General features: G+C 34.1%; 1 protein-coding gene across 1 annotated transcript in view; it reads right to left on the reverse strand.

Annotated features, from left to right (window-relative positions):
- Positions 1–2,223: 2,223 nt before the first annotated feature.
- Positions 2,224–24,928, reverse strand: part of KLHL32 (kelch like family member 32) — a 176,857-nt gene continuing 154,152 nt past the window's right edge. Inside the window, exons 9-12 of the mRNA XM_015600301.2 lie at positions 23,525–23,583; positions 19,737–19,929; positions 17,936–18,030; positions 2,224–3,868 (exon numbers count right to left, since the gene is read on the reverse strand). Of these exons, the coding sequence (XP_015455787.1) occupies positions 3,707–3,868; positions 17,936–18,030; positions 19,737–19,929; positions 23,525–23,583 (509 nt within the window). The 3' untranslated portion in view covers positions 2,224–3,706. The remainder of the gene's footprint in view (positions 3,869–17,935; positions 18,031–19,736; positions 19,930–23,524; positions 23,584–24,928) is intronic.

Here is a 24,928-nt window from a genome sequence, read left to right on the forward strand (position 1 = left end):
GAAGAGTTTCATTGTGTAAAACTTATATTTTTACCTATTCCTAGTATATTTTCTTCTTAAGCATATTTGACTTTTTTTTCTTCCTGGGTATCTGTAAAAAAAATTATTATTTGTGGGTTGTTAGACTACATGTATGTTATGTATGTATTCATCACCCAGCATTGTTATCTTCTCTCATGCTTTATCATAAAATTTTAAAGCTACTTTGTTTTTAAAGAATGACATGGACCTGTTTTCATGTACTTTTACAGAATCTTTGATAGTTTTTCATTTTTATTCCATTCTGTTAAGATTATATGTTATGTAAAAATTTGACAAGCCTCTGCAGGTGGGAAAAGCATCTATGAAACCTACCTTCCCTAAGTACTACGTCGACATAGCACTTGTGTTTCAAAGATAAAAGGTAGATATCATAGAATCCTCACTAAAAGCAGTAGTATCAGTACTAAACCACAGCTTTTTGCTTGATAGATTTTTTTCATAAACTCACATTTTCCCAAAACTGACCACCTGTCTATTCCTCTTAGGGTTAAAAATATTGCATTGTCAGTCAAGTATAGAGTATCCCAATATAAATAACCAAACATGCTTTGTTTGGTTAAAACAGTTGGCTTGAAAAGCTAGCAAGGTAGCATATTCTTTCACATATTTAATAAGATGTGAGATTTGTATTTTGATACATTGATAAACTATATTAGTTAAGGTTACCAAAATCAGTACCAAATGATTGGAATTGATCAATTTCTGCTTATTAAAGTTTTTGGTGTGCTAATAGTTATCTGATTTATTGCATTTGTGAATTGTACTTTTAGAAAAATTCTGGGCATTCATATTTGATATACATTTATAAATTATTTTGTGCATATAAGGATATATAATAAAAATATATATATTTAACTTTCAGTGTGCCCATAATTATTCATCTTCCCTCTTTATGACAGATTATTTGAAAACCAAAATAAAAATGAACCATCTTAGCGGAAGGAATAATTCTGTCTTATTTCTGTTCCTTTGATACTCTAGTAAAACACTAGTTTTCCATATATTGTGACGTCTGAAGGGGATTCAATGTACATGTGGTTCAACTGTGAGGAAAATATGAAAAACATGAAAAATACCCTAATCATAACCTGGCATTTTGTTATTAAGGATCTAGGGAATTTTATTATATTTTACATACATAATACTTTATAGAGATCCCATACTAAGAACACCGCTAATATCTGTGTGGTACTGCTTTTTATTTTTAAAGTAAAATCTTGAAGTGATATGTAAGTGGTTGGAAGTTTCATGGTCTTCTATGGAAATTCAAATTAAATACAAATACAATATGGTCTTTAATTTTGAAGAGTGAAAATAGATGAATTACTGTAGGGTGGTACACTTAAATGGAAAACATATTTAAATACTTCCAATGGAATTTGGTTTATATGACCAAACATGTTTTTTTCTTATTCATTATTGATCATTTGAAGAAGAAAATGATCTAATTATAAGTGATATGAGTTTTTTCTTTTTGGGGGAGGGATGTTGTACTTTGGATGCTGTTCTTTGGCTATAACTTTGAAAGATGTTTCTGGAAATTATGTAAAGCTTTAAAAAATTCTGAGTTCAATTCTGTAATATTAGTGAATACTATGTTAAAGTTCACCAAGGAGGGGTTTGATACTATATACTGATTTGTTTAAAATGAACAGTTAGAAATCTATGCAGAAATAATCAAGAGTAATCTCAAGCTGCCTTTTAGTTATCATGAAGCAAGCTTATTTTTAGACCATTTCCCTTTCATTCATTGGAGATAGGGTCTGCAATTACAAGTAGATTTTAATGGTTTTATAAGGTAAAACTGCTGGAGGGAAAATTTGTATGTCAAGTAGAAAGTTTAATGAATCTGAAATATTCCTTGCTTAGGTCCTTTGTTGAAAAGATTTCTGAAATGCCGGAGTTCGTTTTCCTGACTTGGTAAGGCATTTTTAAAATTTAGTTTAGATGGCTTATACCCTTTAAAGAGATTCTCTGCCATCCTTTTAAATATCAGTTATCAATCACTTTCTACTTTTCAAAACTGTACAAATACTCTTAAGGTATCTCTGTTCTTTTAAAAGTTTACCTTTCTTCCTTACCCCTAGGTTCCACTCCCACTCTTTAGTCACAAGAGCCAGAAGTTACATATATATTAATTTTCAAATATAGTTATAATATATAAAATTAATGAATACTGTATTTAGGATAAAAATCTTTTTATTCACTTCTAATTACTAAAAGTGGTTACATGAATAAAATGAGAATGTCCCATAAGACAAGGATTGCTAAATGATTAATCTATGCCAAGGGAAAAAGAGTAAAGTCTTCCTGTTAATAAAGGTGACTTAGATCTTAGCAAGATTAGGAAAAGGGGAAAACTCACATTATAGTTGTTGAATTTATGTTCACATGTGATTATTGAGTTTTTTGTTACAGACAAAGCAAATCCAAAAACCTAGCCTAAAAAAAAAATCCTTATGCATTATTAAAAGTGGTAGTAATAAAATATGTATTGGTGCTAGAGAAGAATCCCACAAGCACTCAAGATTGACATAACCTTTAACAAAGTGGAAAAACTCTTTATTAGAACTACTGATTCTAGGTTCAAATTTATGTCAAAGCACTTTATGGTACCAAAATTAGTACAACTAATTTTTTGAGCTATAAAATGTCATTTTTCACTAAATGAGTTTAAATGAGGTGTTTGAGGGAGAGTTATTATTTGAGGCAAGGACTTGTACAAATTTAGGAATCTTAGGCTTTGGTAAACTCCCTTTTGCCTAATTAGCATATCTCTTTCACATGCTTGTCAGAATCATGTTTCACATAGCATGTGCTAAAAGTTCTACCTAGTAATTTTTAAACTTTGAAAATAATCTCCCTGTTCAGTTACAAAGTTCTAAAGACAGTAAAATACCTTGGAATGTGAGTAACCCGTTTTTCTTGGGCAAAGTACTTCAGAGCATTTGCCTAATTTTCACAACATTCTTCTGAATTAATATGGAAATCAATAACCGTCCTCAAAAAGGGAGAAAAATGAAGCCCTGTAAAGTTAAGCCCCTGTCCAAGGTCACAGAGTAATAACCAAGGGGAAAAATCTGGGTATTCCAACTGCTGTTCTTGTGTTCTTCTGTTATTTGTATTACCTTGAATAAAATATGGCATTTAAAAATTTATGATGTCATAATGCTGAGTCTACTGAGCGAGGCTGCATAATGTTAAATTTTTAAAGAAAAATTACAAAGCCAGGTTTAAGCAGGAAAGGGATTAAGTACTTGAAAAAAAATTTTAAGTTCATTGATGACAGTACCTGTGAAATAAATTGACTTACTAATGGTGTTGTCTTCTGGACAATATTGATTAGAAAAAGTGGACGAAGAATACTCTGAAGACACATAGAACAATAGACCATTAAGTTGGCACTAAGCTACTCCACAATAAAAGTCATACATGTGGTATCATATGTTAACACACGCTGAAAAAGGGTGACAGGATTTTTCAGTAATGGATTTTAGAAAATTGTGGGGTTTTTTGTTAATTTTTTTTTTTGCTAATGTTTATCTGAATATAATACCTATAAAACAAAGAAGCATTGAGCACTGAGTCTTTTCACGCCCAGTATCCAAAAGTTAGGCCTTTTTGTTCCCTCCTGTTCATGCTGGTTATTAACAGCATTGGCTTTTTAGATGGTGCCAATTCTGTGATGAGGCACTTGAAGAGTCTGAAGATTAGGACATGTGAAATACGGAGCTGGAAGGAAGCATGCTGCTATTCCATTGGAAGCAAAAGGGAGTGTAGGCCCATAGAATACTTCTTCTTTGCCTTCTCTACTTACATCCAAAACCTACAAAAGAAGATAAAAAGCCTTCATGTCAAAGATGATTGCTAAAAATAAAACTGTACACATAAAATGAAGCCTTCCTTTAAATTCAGTTATGCCACCATGACCATAACATTTTTCTCATAGAAGTAGTACCAGAAATAAATATTAAGTTCCTACTAAGTGCTAATCTTATGTTTATATGCTTGTGTATGTACATATACACATATATTTATAATTATTTAATTTCAGAACAGTGATCAGGCAGGTAGCATTATCCTCACTTAATAAAACACCCTTAAACTGATTAAATTACTTAGGAGATGTTGTCATGTTGGCTTACAAATTGCTCACCTAAAAAATGAAAACATTAATCTTGCAACTTTCTGAAAATTGATAACATCTAGCTTAGTATCTAGCACATGAAATATAGGACAGCTTAGTAGTAAAATCAGAATCAGTTCAGTTGATTTGGGAAATTTTCCTTCAGTTATTTCCTTTTCAAAAGAGATGGAGTTCCATATCTTTTATGGAAAAGACTCAGTCTGTGCCTGCTGTTACCTCACCAAATTTGACTTACTCTTACAACTAGGAATATTCTTAAGAAAAGTTGATAATATCCTATTTGTCAAACCCATCAGGCTCTTTGCAGCCCTCAATCATCTTAAACCTCTTCATTTGAATTTCCTCTAACCTCACTTAAAACCTCTCCTGGAAGAGGTCCAAGATGGTGGCAGCATAGGAAGACGTTGAACTCGCCCTCTCCCATGAATACCTGAAAGACAACTGAGGGCTGACTGGAAAGCTTCTGCACAACAAATGAGATAGAGACCATATAGAGAAGCTCAGGGAATGATGGGAGTTCTCTGGGATCTGTAAGAACTCCTCTGGGATTGCAGGTGCTGGTGAGTGCCTTTAATTTATGTCCCCTACCTCCATAGGGCAGGAGTTCTGGCCAATCTATAAGGCACATTCCCAGCCACACCATCTGAAGCCCACTCCAGCCCCAGACAGTGGGTTCAAAATTAAGTGCCACTACACTCACTCCCTGCAACCTCTTCCTTCAGCTGGCCCCCAAACTGGGATCAACAGGGCACCAACATGCTCACACGTGCACCAGGCCACTGATCCCAGAGCCCACTCCAGTCTACCAGCCAGCACCTCAGGCACCATGTGCACTTACCCTGACTCCAATCTCCCTGCCAAAACCACCTGGTACTCCCAGTCAACAGGTCACTTCTAACCAGGGCCACTTTTTCAAGATTTGGAGGAATAGCTATTTTGTCTAATTCATATAAACAAAGTCAGACACAATGAGAAGACAAAAGAATATGTCCCAAATGAAGGAACAAGAATCCACCTCCCTTCAAAAAAAAAAACCAAAAAAAAAACAACTAATGAAATGGAAATATAGAGTTTGCCTGATAAAGAATTCAAAGAAAGTCATTTGAATGCTCACCAGATGAGAGTAGAAGATAAGAACTAAGGGAGAACTTCAAAGAGTTAGCAAATACAATAAAGAACCAATGAGAGCTGAAGAACATAATAACTGAGATGAAAAATACATTAGCAGTTGATAGATAATATAGAAAAATGGATTAATGACCTGAAAGAGATTAGTAGGAAGCACCAAATTAGAACAGCAAATTCAAAGAGAATTTTTAAAAAGCAAGAATAGTTTAAGGGACTTGTGGGACAATGTCATACACATACAAACTTTCAGATTATAGGGATCCCAGAAGGAGAATAGAGAAAGGAGTAGAAAGCATATTTGAAGAAATACTAGCTGAAAACTTTGCTAACTTTGGGAATATAACATATCCAGATCGAGGAAGCAAAGTTCCAAGCAAGATGAACCCAAAGAGACACATGCCAATACATACTGTTATTAAAATGGTAAAACTTAAAAAGAGATGTGAAGATAGCAAGAGGAAAACAAGTAGTCATATACAAGAAAACACCCAAAAGTTATCAGTTGATTTATCACCAGCAACTCAGAAGGGAGTGTGGCAGGACACCTTTAAAGTGCTGAAATAAAGGAACCTACAAACTAGAATACTCTAGTTATCATGAAAGGTGAGGTAGTTTTCTGAACAAGCAAAAACTAGAGTTCATCACCATTAAACCTGCTTTACAAGAAATGTTAAATGGTTTTTAAACAGAAAAGGTGGTCACCGGAAATAAGTCTTTGAAAGAAAAAAAATCTCAAAGGTAAAAACAAACTATTAAACACAGCAAATTAGCCATTTAAAAAGCTACTATGAAGGTCAAAAGAAAATAGCAAGCTCAATTATAAAAGCAATAGAAGATACAGAAGACAAAAATATAAAACAGGACATCAAAAACAAAGCTTGTGTGGGAGGAGGATATAGTGCTTTTAGAATATATTCAAACTTAAATATCTGTTAGCTTAAAATACAGTGCTATACATATAGAATGACATAAATAAACCTCATGGTAACCACAAACCAAAAACATACAAAAGATACACAAAAAATAAAAAGGAACCCAAATAAAACACTAAAGAAAACCACAAGAAATTAAAAGAAGTAACAGAACTACAAAAACAAAACAGTTAAAATAGCAATAAATACATACCTATCAATAATTACTTTCAATTTAAATGGACTAAATGTTCCAAGCAAAGGATGGAGGGTGGCTGAATGAATTTAAGAACTACCCATTTATATGCTGCCTATAAGAGACTGAACTTCAGATGGAGACAGACTGAAAGAAAGAGATGGAAAAGACATTGCATGCAAATAGAAACAACAAAGCTGGTGTAGCAATACTCATCATACAAATTAGACTTTAAAAGAGACTTAAAAAGAGACAAGGACAATACATAATGATAAATTAGTCGGTCCAAGAATAGGCTATAGCAATTGTAAATAAATAGCTACACTCAACATAGGAGCACCTAAATATAAACAAATATTAATAGACATAATGGGAGAAATTGGCAGAAATAGAATAAGAATAGGGGACTTTACCCCTCTGAGCTCAGTGGATCCAGACAAAAATCAGTAAGAAAATAGCCTTAAATGTCACATTAGACTAGATATTTACAGAACATTTCACATAAAACCTGCAGAATACATTTTTTTCAAAAGCTCTTTGAACGTTCTCCAGAATAGGTCACACATTAGGCCACAAAACAAGTCTCAGTAAATTCAAGAAGATTGAAATCATAAAGAATCTTTTCTGACCATGACAGTATGAAACTAGAAACCAACTGCAAGAAGAAAACTGAAAAAGACACAAACATGTGGAGACTCAACATGCTACTGAATAACAAATGGATCATACAAGAAAACAAACAGGAAAACTACCTTGACACAAATGAAAATGAAAACACAACTTTGCAAATCTATGGGATGTAGTAAAATCCGTTTTAAGAGGGAAGTTTATGGCTATCCAGGCCTACCTCAATAAACATGAAAAATCTCAAATAAACAATCTAACTTTATACCTAAAGAAAAAAGAAACAAAGCCCAAAGTAAATGGAAGTAAAGATCAGAATGGAAATAAAATAGAGACCAATAAAACCATCAGAAAGATCGATGAAACTAAAAGCTGGTTCTTTGAAGATAAACAAAATTGACAAACCTTTAGTCAAACCCATCACTAAAAAAAAGCTCATATAAGAAATTAAAGAATTTACAACTAACACTACAGAAATATAAAGAACCACTAAAGAATTCTATAGACAATAATATGCCAACAAATTGGACAACCTAGGAGAAATGGATAAATTTTTAGAAGCATACAATCTGCCAAGAAGAAAACCATGAAGATACAAAATCTGAATGGACTGATTACTAGCAATAAAATTGAAACAGTAATCAAAAAACTCCCAACAAACAAAAGTCCAAGGCCAGACAGCTTCAAAGGTGAATTCTACCAAACATTTAAATTATACCTCCCCTTCTCAAACCATTTATAAAAACTGAAGAGGAAGCAATACTTCCGAACTCATTCTAAGAAGCCAACATTACTCTCATACCAAAACCAGACAGACATTACAAAAAGAGAAAAATATAAGCCTTTATCCCTGATGAACATAAATGCAAAAATTAACAAAATTAAAGATAGATTCAACAATACGTTAAAAGGATTATATACCATGATCAAATGGGATTTATTCCAGGGATGCAATGGTGGTTCAATATCTGCAAATCAGTCAATGGGATACATCAACAAATCCAAGAGAAAAAATGATATGATCACCTGAATAGATGCAGAAAAGTATTTGACAAATTCAATATCCACTTTTGATAAATTCTCAAAAAAATTAGTTATAGAGGGAACATACCTAAACATAATAAAGGCCATATATGACAAACCACAGCTAATATCATATGCAATGGTGGAAAGCTAAAAGCTTTTCCTCTATCAGGAACAAGACAGTGATGCCCACTCTTACCACATTTATTCAACGTAGTATTGGAAGTCCTAGCCAGAGCAATTAGACAAAAAGAAATAAAAGGCATCCAAATTGAAGTAAAACTGTCATTATTTGCAGATAACATAATGCTATATATAGAAAACCCTAGACTCTACCCAAATACTATTATAATGAATCAACTCAGTAAAGTTACAAGATAGAAAATTAATATAAAGAAATCTGTTGTTTCTATAAACTGATATTGATTAGAAGAAATTAAGAAAATTCCATTTAAAATTGCATCAAAAAGTAAAATACCTAGGAATAAATTTAACTGAGGTGAAAGACCTGTACTCTGACAACTACAAGACACTAAAGAAAGAAACTAAAGCAGATATAAGAAAATGGAAGGATGTACTGTGCTCATGGATTGGAATGATTAATATCATTAAAATGTCCATACTATTCAAAGCAGTCTACACATTCAAACGGTCCCTATCAAAATACCAGTAGCATTCTCAGAACTAGATGAAATAATACTAAAACTTACATGGAACCGCGAAAGACCCTTAATAGCCAAAGCAATCTTGAGAAAAGAACAGCGGAGGTATCACACTCCCTGTTTTCAAACTATACTACAAAGCTATGATAATCAAAAGAGTATGGTACAGGCATAAAACCACACATAGATCAATGGAACAGAATAGAGAGCCCAGAAATAAAATCTTGCTTATACGAACAACTAATTTACAACAAAGAAGACAGTCTCCAATAGGGGAAAATGACAGTCTCTTTAATACGTAGTGCTGGGAAAACTGGACAGAAACATGCAAAAAAAATGAAAGCGCTTTCTTATACCATATATAAAAACAAAGTCAAAATGGATTTAAAATCAGACCTAAATCCATAAAACTCCTACAAGAAAACAGGCAGTAAACTCTTTGACACTGGTCTTAACAATACTTTTTGGGTATATCTTCTCAGGCAAGGGAAACGAGAGAAGAATAAATAGGGATATATCAAACTAAAAATGTCTGCATGTCAAAAGAAAGAATCAACAAAATAAAAAGGCAGCCTGCTAAATGGAGAAGATATTTGAAAATGATATATCTTATAAGGGGTTGATATCCAAAATATGTAATTAACTCATAAAACTCAATATAAAAAATCAAATTAAAAAATGGGCAGAGGACTTGAATAGACCTTTCTCCAAAGAGGACATACAGATGGCCAACAGATATGTAAAAAACATCACTAATCACCAGGGAATGCAAATCAAAACCACAATGAGATACCACCTCACACCTGTCAACAATAGCTGTGGTCAAAAATTCAACAAATGAGCATTGGCATGGATGTGGATAAAATAGAACCTTAGTGCACCATTGGTGGGCTTGTAAATTGGTGCAGCCGCTATGGAAAACAGTATGGAGATTTCTCAAAAAATTAAAAATTTAACTGCCATACGACCCAGCAATTCCAATTCTGGGTTTAGTTATCTGAGGAAAATGAAAACACTAGAAAAAATATATGCACTGGTATCTTCATTGCAGCATTTTTAACTAATAGCCAGAATGATGGAAGCAACCTAGATGTCCATTGATAGATGAAGAAGATGGAAGATGTCATATATGTATGTGTGTGTATGTATATTAAAAAAAAAATCAAATATTTCCCAGCCATAAAAAAAATGAAATCTCACCATGTATGACAACATGAATGGACCTAGAAGGTATGTTAAATGAAATAAGTCAGACAGGGAAAAACAAATACCATATGATTTTACTTATACTTAGAATCTTAAGTAAACAGATTAGTAACAGACCCCATAGATACAAAGAACAAACTGATAATTGCCAGAGGAGAGAGAATGGGAGTGGGTAAAAAAGGTAAAGGTGATTAATAGTTACAAACTTCCAGTTTAAAATAAATAAGCCACAGTGATAAAGTGTACAGCAATGATAAAGTATATAGTCAATATAATAACTGCACAGTGACAGATGGTTACTAGACTTACCATAGTGATCACATCATAAGGCATTGAAATGTCAAATCATTGTGTTGCACACCTGAAACTAACATAATATTGTATGCTGACTATATTAGTAAAATTTTAATAAAATAAAAAGTAAGTAAACCCTTTTCTTCCTTGGATTCCATAGTTTTAAAAAAAATAAAGTTCATCAATGGCATCGTCCTATTAATAGGTTTTCACCTGTGGTCCCTTTTCCTTCATCTCCATCCTAAATGTAAGTGTGCCCCAATATTTCAAGCACAGACCTGTTGGTACTCTTATTTAATGACATTGTTGTCCACTCTCATGCCTTCATCTATCACTTAGGTGAATAATTCTTTAGCCTTTACCTGTAACAGTGCATTATTGTAGATAAGAGGGGCCCTTGAGATTTGGGGATCCAAGCTCAAAAAGGAGGAAATCACTAAGGCCTAGAATAAAAGAAAGATTAAACTTGTAGCTATTTTTTTTCTCAATTGGACAGCTAGGTGTCCCATTCTATTTACTGAACGATATGTCCTGTCACTATTTAAAATATCTCTATTATAGGCTACATACAAACTTTTCCTTTTTTCTCATGACTTATGTATCTTCCCAGAGTACCATATTTACAGTTATTTTGATTGGAGAGGGCAAGTTTCCCCCATTCATTTTAAAATAACATCTTGGTTAACTTTCCTAGAGATTTTGAGAAGTATCATTTCCCCACCGTGTAAGAAAAAGGAAAATCTCAATGGGATTTTGATTAGAATTTCATTCAATGCAGAAAGTAGAAATCTTTCCATATTTACCTCAACAATATAAGGTTAAGTATTGTATTCAATTTATAGAGAAGAAAATTGAGGTCAAGAGAAAGTCCATTAACTTGCTCAGTCACACTGTAAGTGATAGAGCCAATACTGAGCTCAAGGTTGCAACCCAAGAAAGAGAAGGATTTCGTGCCATTCCTAACACCCTGTACCCCAACTGAATATATTTTTAGAAGACAAAATAACAGTTGAGGTCATCATCCAAATAGTTTTTTCTGGTTCCATGGGAAAACGGAAACTGCATATGTTAAGCAGATGTAATTTATTTAATCTGTGAGAAGGGAAAAGGAAGTGTTGGCAGATTTTCTCCAAAACACTCCCCTGTAAATTGGCAGAAAGAAGGCGTTGGGGAGAAGGAGGTGCCAGCTTGACAGCATATCCTCTAGCCAAAGGAAAGTAATCATAAATGAAAAGCAGTGGAGGTGATCTGGAAACAGACTAATCACTTGTAGACTTATGCAGCTGCTCCCTATGCGCTGCTCATCATCCATGGCACACCAGATTAGTCAACCTTTGTGCCAGATATTTGCTTACACAGCCACTAAATAAACGAGAGCACCTCCTTTTCCTAGGAATCTAATGTTTTCCATGAGTCTTTATTACTAACAAGTCCAAATCTCAATCTTTAAACAACTATTATGAGCACACTTTACTTTTGTTTGGGTTGCCCTTGTAATGAATCAAGTAGTCTATGCTAAATTAAGTAGTAGAAGGAAATAAAATAGTATGCTTTCTCAATATCTGACATGCTTCATCCCGGTGTGGCTGAATCCTACAAAGGACAGTTAAATAAGTTTTAATTAAAGCCCATGATGGACAATCTAATGAGACAGCTTATTGATTGGTATTTTCAAGAGAGAAAAAATGACTCCAGTCCTTTTGAATATTAACAGACCAATCTAAATTATTTAAGTATGACCTTCATTAATCTTAGCCATGGCCTTAGAATCTAAGGATTATATAGATTTGTGGCTTAAGAAAAATGTAAATTTTGATATTTTTTAGATGTGTACTATTTTCTCCACCGCTCTTTCCTGTACTTTTCAACCTGTTGATTTCTACTTAGGAATTTCTACTGTCTAATAAAAATTTTCTTATAAACACTATTCCAGTTTCCCATTATCTTGCTTCTCTCTTGGATATTGTTCCAGCAAGTAGTAAAGAAGTGGTTTGCTTTTGAATATGTTGCTAGTTTCTCCAACTATCAATATATTACTGTTAGTGAACCAAAATAAATAGTTCCATAGGCACCCATTAAATACGTATTTGAGATTGTGCAATCATAGTTCAGAATAAATGATTATGTAAACTGTAACCAGTTTTCAATAACTAAAATGAGAGATATCAGTAAAGGCTCTCAAAAGCCTTCATCGAATTTATCTATGTTTGGTAGGACAAGTGTGCTAGCCAAGAGAATAAACACAGCACTTGCAAAATGACTGATTTTCTATATTAAAGTGGCTAATGGAACACAGAACTACCCAGAAAGCTTACTGTTTTGAAAAGCAAATATATTAGAATATCAGATCTCAGGTAAAATTTACTCTACTAATACAGGCACTGATTAAAACATTTTTGAGTCACCTCTTTAAAATCACCTTACTTCTGAGACTGCTCTAGAATATTCTTAGTGGTTTATAGTACACACATGTATTCCATCTTTTGAGGAAGAGCACAGTTATGAGGAGTTAGTATATATGATATTTCTACTCCTTGAGCTAATTTAACATTAAAATTAGTAGAAATATACCCATAAATAAGACTGAAAAAAAAAAAAAAAAAAGACTGACAAATACATGCATGGATAAGAGACTAGAAGCACTCCTTGCAAGAAAACAGTTTACTTGTTTGTTGTTATCCAAAAGATATAACCAAGCTCTAGTACAAAGCAACCTTCAATTAACTGAAGACTCCCTTAAAGACCTTCATGTTTTTCAAAGAACTCATTTGTATCTTTGATAATTTTTTCTACTGTATCATTGTTTCCTAGTTTATTACCTTCATTTTTATTATCTCCTACTACTTTGAGTTTATTTTCTAATGTATTAAGCTCTATCTATTCTACAAGCTTTGCTATGTATTTTCATTATCACTCAGTTTTGGGTATTTTTTTAAACTTCCATTATAACTTCTTTAACCCATAGGTTAATTATTTCTAAATATATATGAACTTATTTAACTTTTTAAGTTCAAACTTAATTGCATTGTAGTTAGAGATCATAGTTTACATAATACTTAATTTTTTAAATTTATTAAAGTATTCTTAACACAAATACATGATAGATTTTTGTAAATATTAAGGTATGCCTAAGAAAAATATGTTTTGGAACATTGTCCAGGACAGATCATATGTTAGGCCATAAAACAAGTCAATAAATTTTAGAAATCTGAAATAATATTAAGCATCTTTTACAACCACAATGGTAGGAAACTAGAAATTAATTACAAGAAAACAAGATCCAACAACATGCTATAAAAGAAGAAATCAAAAGAAATTAAAAAATATTGTGAGACAAATGAAAATGGAATTACAATATACCAAAATCATGGGATGCAGCAAAAGATGTTCTAAGAGGGAAGATCATAGTGATAAATGCCTACATTAAAATAAAAGAAAGCTCAAATAAACAACCTAACTTTACATGACCAGAAAAGAACAAACTAAACCCAAAGTTAGTGGAAGGAAGAGAATAACAATGGAACCAAAGGAATTAGAGACTAAAGAGACAATAGAAAAGGTTAATGATTTTAAGCTGCTTTTTTGAAAAGAAACAAAATAGACCTGTAGCTAGACTTACCAAGGTAAAAGAAAGAGTACTCAAATAAATTAGAAATGAAAGAAGAGACATTACTATATAAACACAAAGGATAATAAAAGACTATTATGAACAATTATATGCGTACAAACTGGACTACCTGAAAGTAACTGGTAAATTCCTAGAAACATACAACCTAACAAGACTGAATCATGAAGAAATAGAAAATCCGAAAAGACCAATTACTAAGAAAAGATTGAATTAGTAATAAACTCACCAAAATAAATAAATAAATAAATAAAGTCTAGGACCAGATGGCTTCATTGGTGAATTCTACCAAATATTAAAAAAAAAGAATACTAATCATTCTCAAACTCTTCCAAAAATATTTGAAGAGTAGGGAAGATTTTCAAACTTATTTTACAAGGCCACCATTACTCTGATACCAAAACCAGACAAGGGCACTACAAAAAAAGAAAATTACAGGTCAATATTCCTGATGACTATAGTTGCAAAAATTCTCGACAAATGATTAGCATACCAAATTCAAAGATACATTTAAAAAATAAACCATGATCAAGTGTAATTTATGCCAGGGATGCAAGATGGGTCAGCATATGCAAATCAACCAATATGATACACCACATTAACAAAATGAAGGATAAAAATCATATGATCATCTCAACTGATGCAAAAAAGCATTGACAAATTCAAAATAGATTCATGACAAAAACTCAACAAAAGGGTATAGAGGGAAAATAACTCAACATAATAAAAGCCAAATATGACAAGCCCACAGCTAACATCATACTCAATGGTGAAAAGCTAAAAACTTTTCCTCTAAAATCAAGAACGAGACAATAGTCCAGTGGAATTTTTCAAAGGAAAAGCAGTCCTAAAATTTGGATCCATGAAACGCCAAATAGCCAAAGCAATCTTGAGAAAGCAGAACAAAGCTGAAGGCATCACACTTTCTGATTTCAAACTATTACAAAACTATGGTAAAAACAAACAAATAAACAAAAAAGACAGTATGGCATTGGCATAAAAAGAGACACATAGATCAATGGAATAGAATAGAATAGAGAGCCTAGAAATAAAAGCCAATTAATTTATGACAAAGGAGTCAAGAACATACAATGGGGGGAAAGGATGGTCTCTTCAATAAATGGTGTTGGGAAAATTGGATAGCCACATGCAAAAGAGGGAAAAGGCCCTATACCATACACAAAAGCCAACTCAGAATGGATTAAAGACTTGAACATATGACCTGAAACCATAACACTCCTAGAAGAAAACAGGAGTAAACTCCTTGACATTTCTCTTGGCAATGACTTTTGCCTTTGATACCAAAAGCAAAGGCAACAAAAGCAAAAATGAACAAGTGGGACTCTATCAAACTAAATAGCTTCTGCACAGCAAAATAAAGTATAAAAAAATGAAAAGGCAACCTATGAAGTAGGAAAACTTGCAAATCATGTATCTGATAAGGGGTTAATATCCAAAATATATAAAGAACTCATAAAACTCAATAGAAAAAAATTATGGTTGAAATATGGGCAAAGGATGTGAATATTTTCCCAAAGAAGGTATACAAATGGCCAACACGTACATGAAAAGTGCTCAATATCACTAATCAGAGAAATGCAAACCAAAACTACAATGAGATATCACCTGAAAACTATTAGAACGGCTGGCATCAAAAAGACAGGATAACAAGTGTTGGCAATGGTTTGGAGAAAAAGGAAACTTTGTGCATTGTTGATGGAATTATAAGCTGGTACAGCCACTATCTAAAACAGTATTGAGGTTCCTCAAAAATTTAAAAATAAAACTATCATATGATCCAGCAATCCCACTTCTGGGTGTATAACTAAAGAAAACAAAATCACTCTCTCGAAGAGATATCTGCATTTCCCATGTCCATTGTAGCATTATCTAAATAGCCAAGACATGGAAACAACCTAAGGGTCCACTGATGAATGAATGGATTAAAAAAACATAGTATAATCATATGTACAATGAAATCTTATTCAGCCACAGAAAAGAAGGAAATCCTGCCATTTGCAATAACATGCATGGACCCTGAGGGCATTATGCTAAGCGACATAAATTGGACAGAGAAGGACAAATGCTGTATGATCTCACTTATATGTGGAATCTAAACAACTTGAACTCATAGAAACAGAACAGACTGGTGGTGACTGCCACAGAAGGGGTGGTGGGAAGTGAGGGAAATGGGTCAAGGTGGGCAAAAGATAAAAACTTCCAGTTTAAAGTAAGTAAGTCCCTGGGATATAAAGTATAACATGGTGACTATAATTAACAATATTATATATTAAAAAGTAAATTTTAAAAGTTCTTATCACAAGAAAAAAACTTTTATAACTGTGACGTGATAGATGTTAACATATTGTAGCGATCATTTAGCAATATATACATATATAAAATCATGTTGTACACTTTAAACTAATACAATATTAAATGTTAATTACATCAATAAAACTGAAAAAAAATATATCCTCATGATCTGTTCGACCCCAAAACCCCATCCACTAGGAAAACTTATTAATTGTTATAGTAGTCCCCCTTATTCACACGAATAAATTCCAAAACTCCCATTGGATGCCTGAAACTGTGGATAGTACCGAACCCCACATACACTATGTTTTTTCCTATATATATATATATCCACTTTATGTCTTCTCTTTGGAATATCTGAATTGCCAGCATCATTACTCTTACAGTTCAAGGCCACTATTAAGTAAAATAAAAGTTACTTGAACACAAGCACTGAGATACCTTAACAGTCGCTCTGATAACCGAGATGACCACTAGCCATATACAGCATGGACATCCTGGACAAAGAGATGATTTGAGTCTTGGTGGGATGGAACAGGACAGAGCAGGACAGTGCAAGATTTCATCATGCTACTCAGAACAGTGTATAATTTTAGACTTATGAATTGTTTATTTCTGGAATTTTCCACTTAATATTTTTGACCATCATTTATTGTAAGTGACTGAGACAGCTGTAAGTGAAACCATGGATAAGGGGAAGGGGGAGATTACCGTATTCATATCTGTGCTACCCTTGCTGATATAGATATAGTGATCTATACCAATAATGAAAGTACATGAAAGTCCCCAGATATCTGGCAAGACAAATCAAGAGACGAGATAAAAACAAACAATATAATAAATGTAAAGAGGAATATAACTAAGGACAATACAATACGCTAACAACTTTGAAAACTTAGGCAACATGAGAAAGCTTAAAAAATAAAAATATATATGTGTGTGTATATATATATATATATATACCTTATGAAACTGAAGAAATTAAAAGCTTGAATAGTCCTGCAACTATTAAAGATACTGAAGCAATTGTTAAAAATCTTACCACAGAGATGAGATAATATGAGTAGTTACAAGGATATATTTTTATGGAGATCAGAAAAAAGGTCAGGGCTAATACACATGAATATTATATCAGAGAACATGTAAAATAGGAAAACTATGATAAAAATTATTTTAAAAATAAATATTAGTACCTTGATTATGTATATCAACAAAAGCTACTGCTGTTCTGAATGGACCAGCTGGAAACTTGCCCAGCCCGGGCTGCTCACATGCTTATGTGCCAGGGCTATTCTTTGGGGCAGAGGCTGTCCCCATCAGACCAATCATAACCCCCTACTGCTCACAGCTGTCAGGAAGGAAGAACACTTTTGTATGTAGCATTTACGGAAATGAACAAATTAGGAAATAGAAAATAAGGAAATGGAATAGAAAGGAGACATCTGTAAAAGTTTGGGGGTATAAAAGTACTATTACTAAAGATATGTAGACTTTGTTTTATGAGAAACGGAAAGGTATCCCACTTTCCCTATTCCCAATATATATGACATATATTTTCAAAGTTCATCTCTATCTTTAATAGGGCTCTATTTATTAGGCATCATTTTGGGGATGCAGGATGAAGTTTAGTGGCTAAACTAGCTGCATAAAGGGAGCTCAAGCCTCTTTCTACATATAAATCTCTCTTCCTTCAGCAGCAGCATTGCAAAAAGTAACCTCACTGAACCACTTGAACATACTTCAAAAGGAACTTCAACCACTCACCTGGATACAAGCCAGAGGCTCATTTGTCCAAATCGAATATCCACCAACTAAATATATTCTCTCATTATGGACAGCAACTCCAGATTCATTTTGGCCTAAAGTAAATTGAATAAAAAGAAAAAATAGATCCATTTCCTTGCATGTCTTAATTAACCCTTTTGCCACTGAGGAATACCATTTCTCCCTGTAGCACACCTGTATACTCCACAGGATTTTTGCAGCAACTCATCACTGCCTCCCAGTATTGAGAAGGAAGAATTAACCACTACTTCTCAGAGAATGAATCTGTGCTGGGTCAGAACCAGGCCATAACACTTATTGACCGGCCAAAGTCAGTAAATACAGTATTAAATAAAGCAATAATAAACCACATAAAACTAAGAGTTTTATACTGTTATAAATTTATAGAGGTGTAAATAAGGTTAATTTTAGAAATGCAAAACACCTCTTGTAGTACAATGCTTTTAAGGCAAGTGCTTACATATGTAAAATAACAGCTGCAACCCCAAGAAGCCAATAAAACAGACCCATGCCCCTAGTGGGCTCCAAATGAAGACAAATGACAGAAAAGATTGATAAAGTTACTACCCTGCCTTTCCTTACATACACAACAGTTTTAAGACTATATTAAAGTTCCTGAGCTGGGACCAGCCTGGATAGTCTCTAGATACTAACACGCCAAAATGATGAAAGGTTCCTCCCCCATTTAAAAAAGAAGACAGAATAACTCACTACTACATATTCTTCCCTGGAGGCCATCAAAGAGTGAGATAGTCTCTTTTTATTGATGGGCTGACACAGGATTGACTCAGGTAATAAATAAGCTGGATCTTATAGCAGACAAAAGCACAGATCCAGGTACCGAGTAGCTAAGGTACCACTACAGAAACTTAGAGTTAAGTTCTTGTAGGTGAGCCTCAAAAATCATTTTTGCAGAAACAGCAACTGAATACAAAGCATCCGAACCTCTCACATTGGTTACGCTCTCAATGGTGCCTCCCCAGCAGCAGCTGTGAGCGATTGAGTGTCCACTCAACATATTGTCTTCAGGCACTAGTCCAGCCTCATTTTGAGTCTGTGATTTTCCTATTAGTAGAGCAGCCTGGGAGGGATCTGGTCACTTGTGGATGTTAATAACGCAAGCTGACAAGGGAGAAATAGTTTTTAACTCCATAAAGGAACGTCAGGGGTAAGCTGTTCGTTGCTTCACTTTCTTTCTTTTGGGATGAAGATGGTCCATACCCAGTGCTGCTCTGTGGTAATGTTGGGATAGATATGTGTGGCCATAGATGCCACCAAACTCCTCTCCACAGCACTGTTCTAAGGCTCAGTCTATAGGAGAATACAGCCAGAAACAATATTGGACAATGACAAACAATAAAAACCGTTCCCCTGAACTCACGAGAAATAAGAAGACTAAAAGTAGTGAGAAGTAAAAAATAAGTTGCTTCTGTAAAGACTTATTAACTCTTTTGGCACCTGCTTCCTCCATTTTATAGGGCATTTTGAACTTGTATCAATGTTTCTATGTGGCTATGTCGACCATAATGGACTTGACATACCTCTGTTAGCCACACGAGAACATTCACAAAGGTCACACAGGCCCTGAGAAACTAGATGCTCGGCCACCTGATCAAATCAAATTCTATGAGATAATGTGCACTTTTCTGGTTAATAAAAGCCAGTCATTCTATCACCACATGCTTAATAAGTAGAGAGGCATTAAAGATGTCTAACAGAACAAGTTCGGCAACTTCTTGAATCTCTGCTTTTGTGGATTTACTTAATCAAAGGTACTTGCCAGTCAACAGGTTGAAATTACAACGTGTCCACTGGTCAGTGTCTATGTTGTAAGAATCTATATGCCGCACAAGGATCCGATCGTTATTGTAGTCCAGGTCATTGCCTCCAAGAACATAGAGCTTCCTTTGGACAGCAGCCATGGAATGGTAGACTCTTCTCTGCAGCATGGGGCTGCGGCTTATCCACTCATTCTGAAAAAAGAAAGCAAGTGAATTCTGTTAATAGGAGAGAGTGCCATGGCAAAAAACAGCTGCGCCTCGTTAGTAGTGGGGACTCTAATGTCTGTCAATCGCATTCTATTTAAATGTTTATATACTTTGATAGCTAAGGGCCTCTTACCTGAGACTGAGCGCAGAAGAACCCACATATTTCAGAACTATTTTTCAACTTACATAAGGCATTTCCTCTGGTTTGGGTTGCATTTTATAGGGCATTTTTGCATTTAAGGGGAACAAACGAGAATATAGAAATTTTCATGATGTTTATCTCATCCAATTAAGAGAAATGACTCATGCAAATTATTTGAGTGAAAGTACATGGCTAGGTATACTGTGTACGGTGGTGTAATAATTACGAAATAGGCTCTAGATCTAGAAAGCCTGAGTTTTATAACTGGTGTATGACTTTGAGCAATTTACTTAACCTCTCTGTGCCTGTTTCCTCATCTGTAAGATGAGGATAATACCCACCTGACAAGTGTGTTATGAAGATTAAATGAGCTAATACACATAAAGCATTTAGAACAATACCTGACATGTAATAAATGTCCAATCAATGTACACTAGTAGCCTCCTTTAATATATTTACAATCACATTTTCTGCCAAATTGGTAAAGGTTATTTCTAGGCACACATTTGTTATGGCAGAAGGCCAAGTTTTACACAATAACTTTAGGGAATGGCAAAACTTCTAATTGGTTCTAGGTTACTCTCAGTAAAAAGAAAGGTATGCTCGACTTCTCACAGTAAGGCCCCTATTTAAAATATAAAATAAAATTAGATGAAAATAAAATGACTTTAATTTTAAATCTCAACTAAGTAAATGGACAAATACATAAACCTAACCATTTCCTTTCAACACGAACACAAAATATACAGGAACAACCCAGATTCCTTTTTGCCAAGAAAAACTTGGATTTTGACCAGAAAAAAAAATCATATGATATTTTGAATACATAAATTTCACTAGTTTACAAAACTGTAAAAAAAGAAGAAAAGAATGTTTTGTATAAATATTGGTCCATTCACTAAAGGCATATCTACTAGCTCATATCTAATTTCTTTTAAAGAGACACTCAAAAAAAAAAAAAGAAAGAAAGCGGTTTGCACAATTCGAAAGACTTGCATTTATTTGCTTCTCCATTTTAAGCATGTCATAATAAGAATCTCCTTCCAATTAAATGTCTTTTTTAATAGTCAAACCTTTCTTTCAGGTATTTTGCTAAGAAATATCTTTAATACATTACACGAGTGGGTTTAACTCAAAACTATGACGATGCTTTCCTTGGGTGCTTTCTATGAAACAACACATTACAGTATTAGAAATCAATGTTTGTATTAGCAGTCCGGTCCCCTGCCATAGGACTATGGACGCCATCTGGTTTGCAAAGCCTGCCTGCATCCCCTGATTATATCTTTAGCTTCCTTCACTGCTGTGCCTGCCAGGTGAGCCGCCAACCGCTGCAAAGGCAAAGAAACAGGGAGGCCTGGTGGGGTCATCCCTAATAAGCTAGCACGTGAATACTAATCAGTGGTGGGGAAGCAGAGGTCACCCCAGTCTGCCTGCTGGCAGGTAGCGATGTGCTCTGTGGCAGATGGCAGGCATTATCGACTCTCCACAAAGGCCTAGAAGAGAAATAAGCACCAGGGCTGAATGATAGAGTTATTGAGATTCTGAGCAAGATGCAAGCAGATGTGATGTTTGCCAGTACCCACTGTAAACAATATGCCAGCAGAATTTTAAAAAAGAGCATGTGTGTACAAACATGAAACAGCACTCATTTGAGAAACGTTAACACCTTCTTCCTCTTTAACCACGTGTGCACCAAACTCAAGCAATTGCAATTAATGATCCCTCTTGAGACATCTGGCCCATGGACATGTGGTCTCTGAAATCTACAGCTTCTAAAGACACACTTGCAAAGAGAGAAATACCTTCATTAAATTCAGAATCAAGTAATTGTTAAAACAAAAAGATACCAAATAGACTGAGATCATGCTGGATATACATTTTGTGGCTAATCCCAAACGGGACAGCCAAAGCCAACCTGTTGTTTTATGTTTTATTATCTTCAGCTGATGAACATTAAATCCCCAAATCAAATCATTTGAAATATTGTCATAATCATGAAAAATATTTGTTACCAAAATAATAGAAATAGCAAATTTCTGCAAATATTTGCCAAGGTTATAGATATTCTGGTAGAAGAAAAAAAAGAATAAAAATAATTCTTCTTTTGGGGTAAAAAAAGATAATAAGTGTGCATGAGATGTGGGCAGAAAGAGAGAAAAGTGCCATCGAAATGCTTCCAGTTTTCAGGCCCCAGCTAATAGATAAAAAAGATACTCAAACTCTTCAGATACTTCTATTTTGGACTTGTCCTAGATACTGTTCTAGGACATTTGGCTATACTGAGTTAAATAAGTTATTTTATTTCAGAATAAAACCATAAGCATGTTCCCCTCCTAGAATGGTACGCCTTCTAAAAGGACATAGCAACAGAACAATTGAAATCGTTTCTTTGCTGAGTAGTATTCCATTGAATATATGTACCACATCTTTATCCAATCATCTCTTGAAGGACACTTCAGTTGTTTCTATGGCTTGGCCACCGTGAATAATGCTGCAATGAACATAGGGGTACATATATCTTTACAGGTAAATGTTTTCAAATTTGGGGGGTAGATACCCAGAAGAGGGATTGCTAGGCCATAGAGTAATTCTGTTCTTAAGTTTTTGAGGAACCTCCATACTGTTTCCCATAGCGGCTGCACCAATTTACATTCCCACCAGCAGTGTGTGAGAATTCCTTTTTCCTCCCTGACAACCTCTCTAACACTTGTTATTACTTGTCCTGTTGATAACAGCCATTCTAACAGGTGTCCCATTTGCGACATGAATGGATTTTAGGATTATTACACTAAGTGAAATAAGTCAGACAGAAAAAGTAGAGAACTGTTTGATTTCACTCATATGTAGATATAAAACTGAAAGCAACAACAAATGAACAAAACAAAAACTCACAGACACAGAAAACAGTATAGTGGTTACTGGAAGGAAAGGGAGGAGGGGAAGAGGTAGAAAAGGTGAAAAGGGGTCAAATATACGGTGATGGGAGGACATTTGACTTTGGGTGGTGAACACAAAGCAATATACAGATTATGTATTATAGAACTATACACTTGAAGCCTATATAATTTTATTAACCAATGTCAACCCCAATAAATTTAATAAATAAATATCCTTTCTTTGGATGCCTCTGAATATGAACAGCCACTCGAGATAATGGAAATAGAAGGCATTTAACTCATCAACATATCTTCCCTTTTTCTCTATATTAGGCAAAGCTCTGAAAGAGTTAAGGATTTTGTATAACATAAAACTAAAGGAGCTGAAATTTTATGAGAAAAAAAGGCAACCAAAGAGCAGTTTATCCAGATGCTTCTTTTTCTCTATATAAGTTTAAGATGCATGTGTATGTGTAGACTTGGCATTCCAACTATTACTGTCGACTCTTTTAAAATTCATGTTAATTAAGGTAATGAGCTTTTCTTATGTGATTCTTACCTGGTTAGGTTCATATACCATTAGTCTGTTCTGATACTGTGCCGTGTTAGTTACTCCACCTGTAATGGATTAACATGTGTTAGAGTTTTTATGAATAAGAAATAGAATATTCCAACATAAGAATGAGATACAATTAAAGGAAAATTAGCTACTGCTGAGGATCTGTTTGTATACCCTTATGGTGAACCCACAACATTAATTAAGAAGTTTATTGTTGAAGTAGTTTCATTTTTGAGAACATTTCAGAAGCAATCCAGTTGAGAGCAAGCAACAAGTATGCTGAAATTACCTAGAGGTCCCCAATTCTGGCAAGCTGCTCTGCATGGCCAGAATGAGAGGAGAAAGTATGTGGAGGGAGAGGGAGTGAATACAGCACACAGACAAATCTCTGCAATTTATGCCAGGAACATAGTTATATGGAAAACACTTGTCTTTAGCTAAATTGGCAATTTTATAGCTCTAACCTTCTGTATACTAGCACAGTAATATCTTGATATCTCTTTGGAAGAACTATATCTAAGAAAAGACATTACTTATCTAAAGAGATCGACAGCCACTGCTGTCCAATAGGATATAACAAGAGTCACAAATGCGAGTCACATATGCAATTTAAAATTTTCTAGTAGCCACATTAAAAAGTAAAAAGATGGTAAAATCAGTAGAATTAAACTTCATATATAGCCAAAGTATTATCATTTCAACATGAAACTAATGTAAAAATTAGAATTTTTAAATACATTTTCTTATAAGTCTTCAAAATCAAGTATGTGTTTGGCACAGCCCATCTCAAACCAGTTCAGCCACATTTCACTCAGTTAGCCCCAGATGGCTAGTGGCTACCAAGCTGGACACACAGTTCTAGAGCACTGCAGTGTAGGTACTGCTCTCTACAAGTTTTTTGAAACCCTCTTACAACTGCTTAGATCTAAAAGACTTGAGACCTTCTGCTTTTAGCTAAGTTTTTCCTATTTGTCTTCATACTTCTTTTCATGTTTGTGGTGTACAAGGAGTCCTGTAAAATCCAGGTATTATTGATTCTACTTTAATTTTTACCATTAAATGGAAAACTTAAAAAAAAAAAAACACAAAACAGCATAGTGAAAAGATAATACTGAGTTATCAAATGTTAGGTAATAACAGAAATATGAGACCCCCTACTCCCCAAAAATTCTATCTTTAGAAATATTGCTTTATATAGAGGACTAGAAACTGGTATAAAATGAACAACATTCTTATTTTAATAAGTATCACAAAGCAGCAGCTAATTTTGCAATAGATCTAAAATTGGGCCATACTAAAAATTTTCTATTGAAATTTTTTAAATTTAAAAAATGAGTACTGTTACAATACTGGCCAAGATAGCCTTAACATACCCCTCATCTTGACTAAACTTTAGATAGGCTT

The sequence above is a fragment of the Pteropus alecto genome, unplaced genomic scaffold, assembly GCF_000325575.1.
Source record: "Pteropus alecto unplaced genomic scaffold, ASM32557v1 scaffold7, whole genome shotgun sequence".
In the NCBI taxonomy this organism is placed as follows: domain Eukaryota; kingdom Metazoa; phylum Chordata; class Mammalia; order Chiroptera; family Pteropodidae; genus Pteropus; species Pteropus alecto.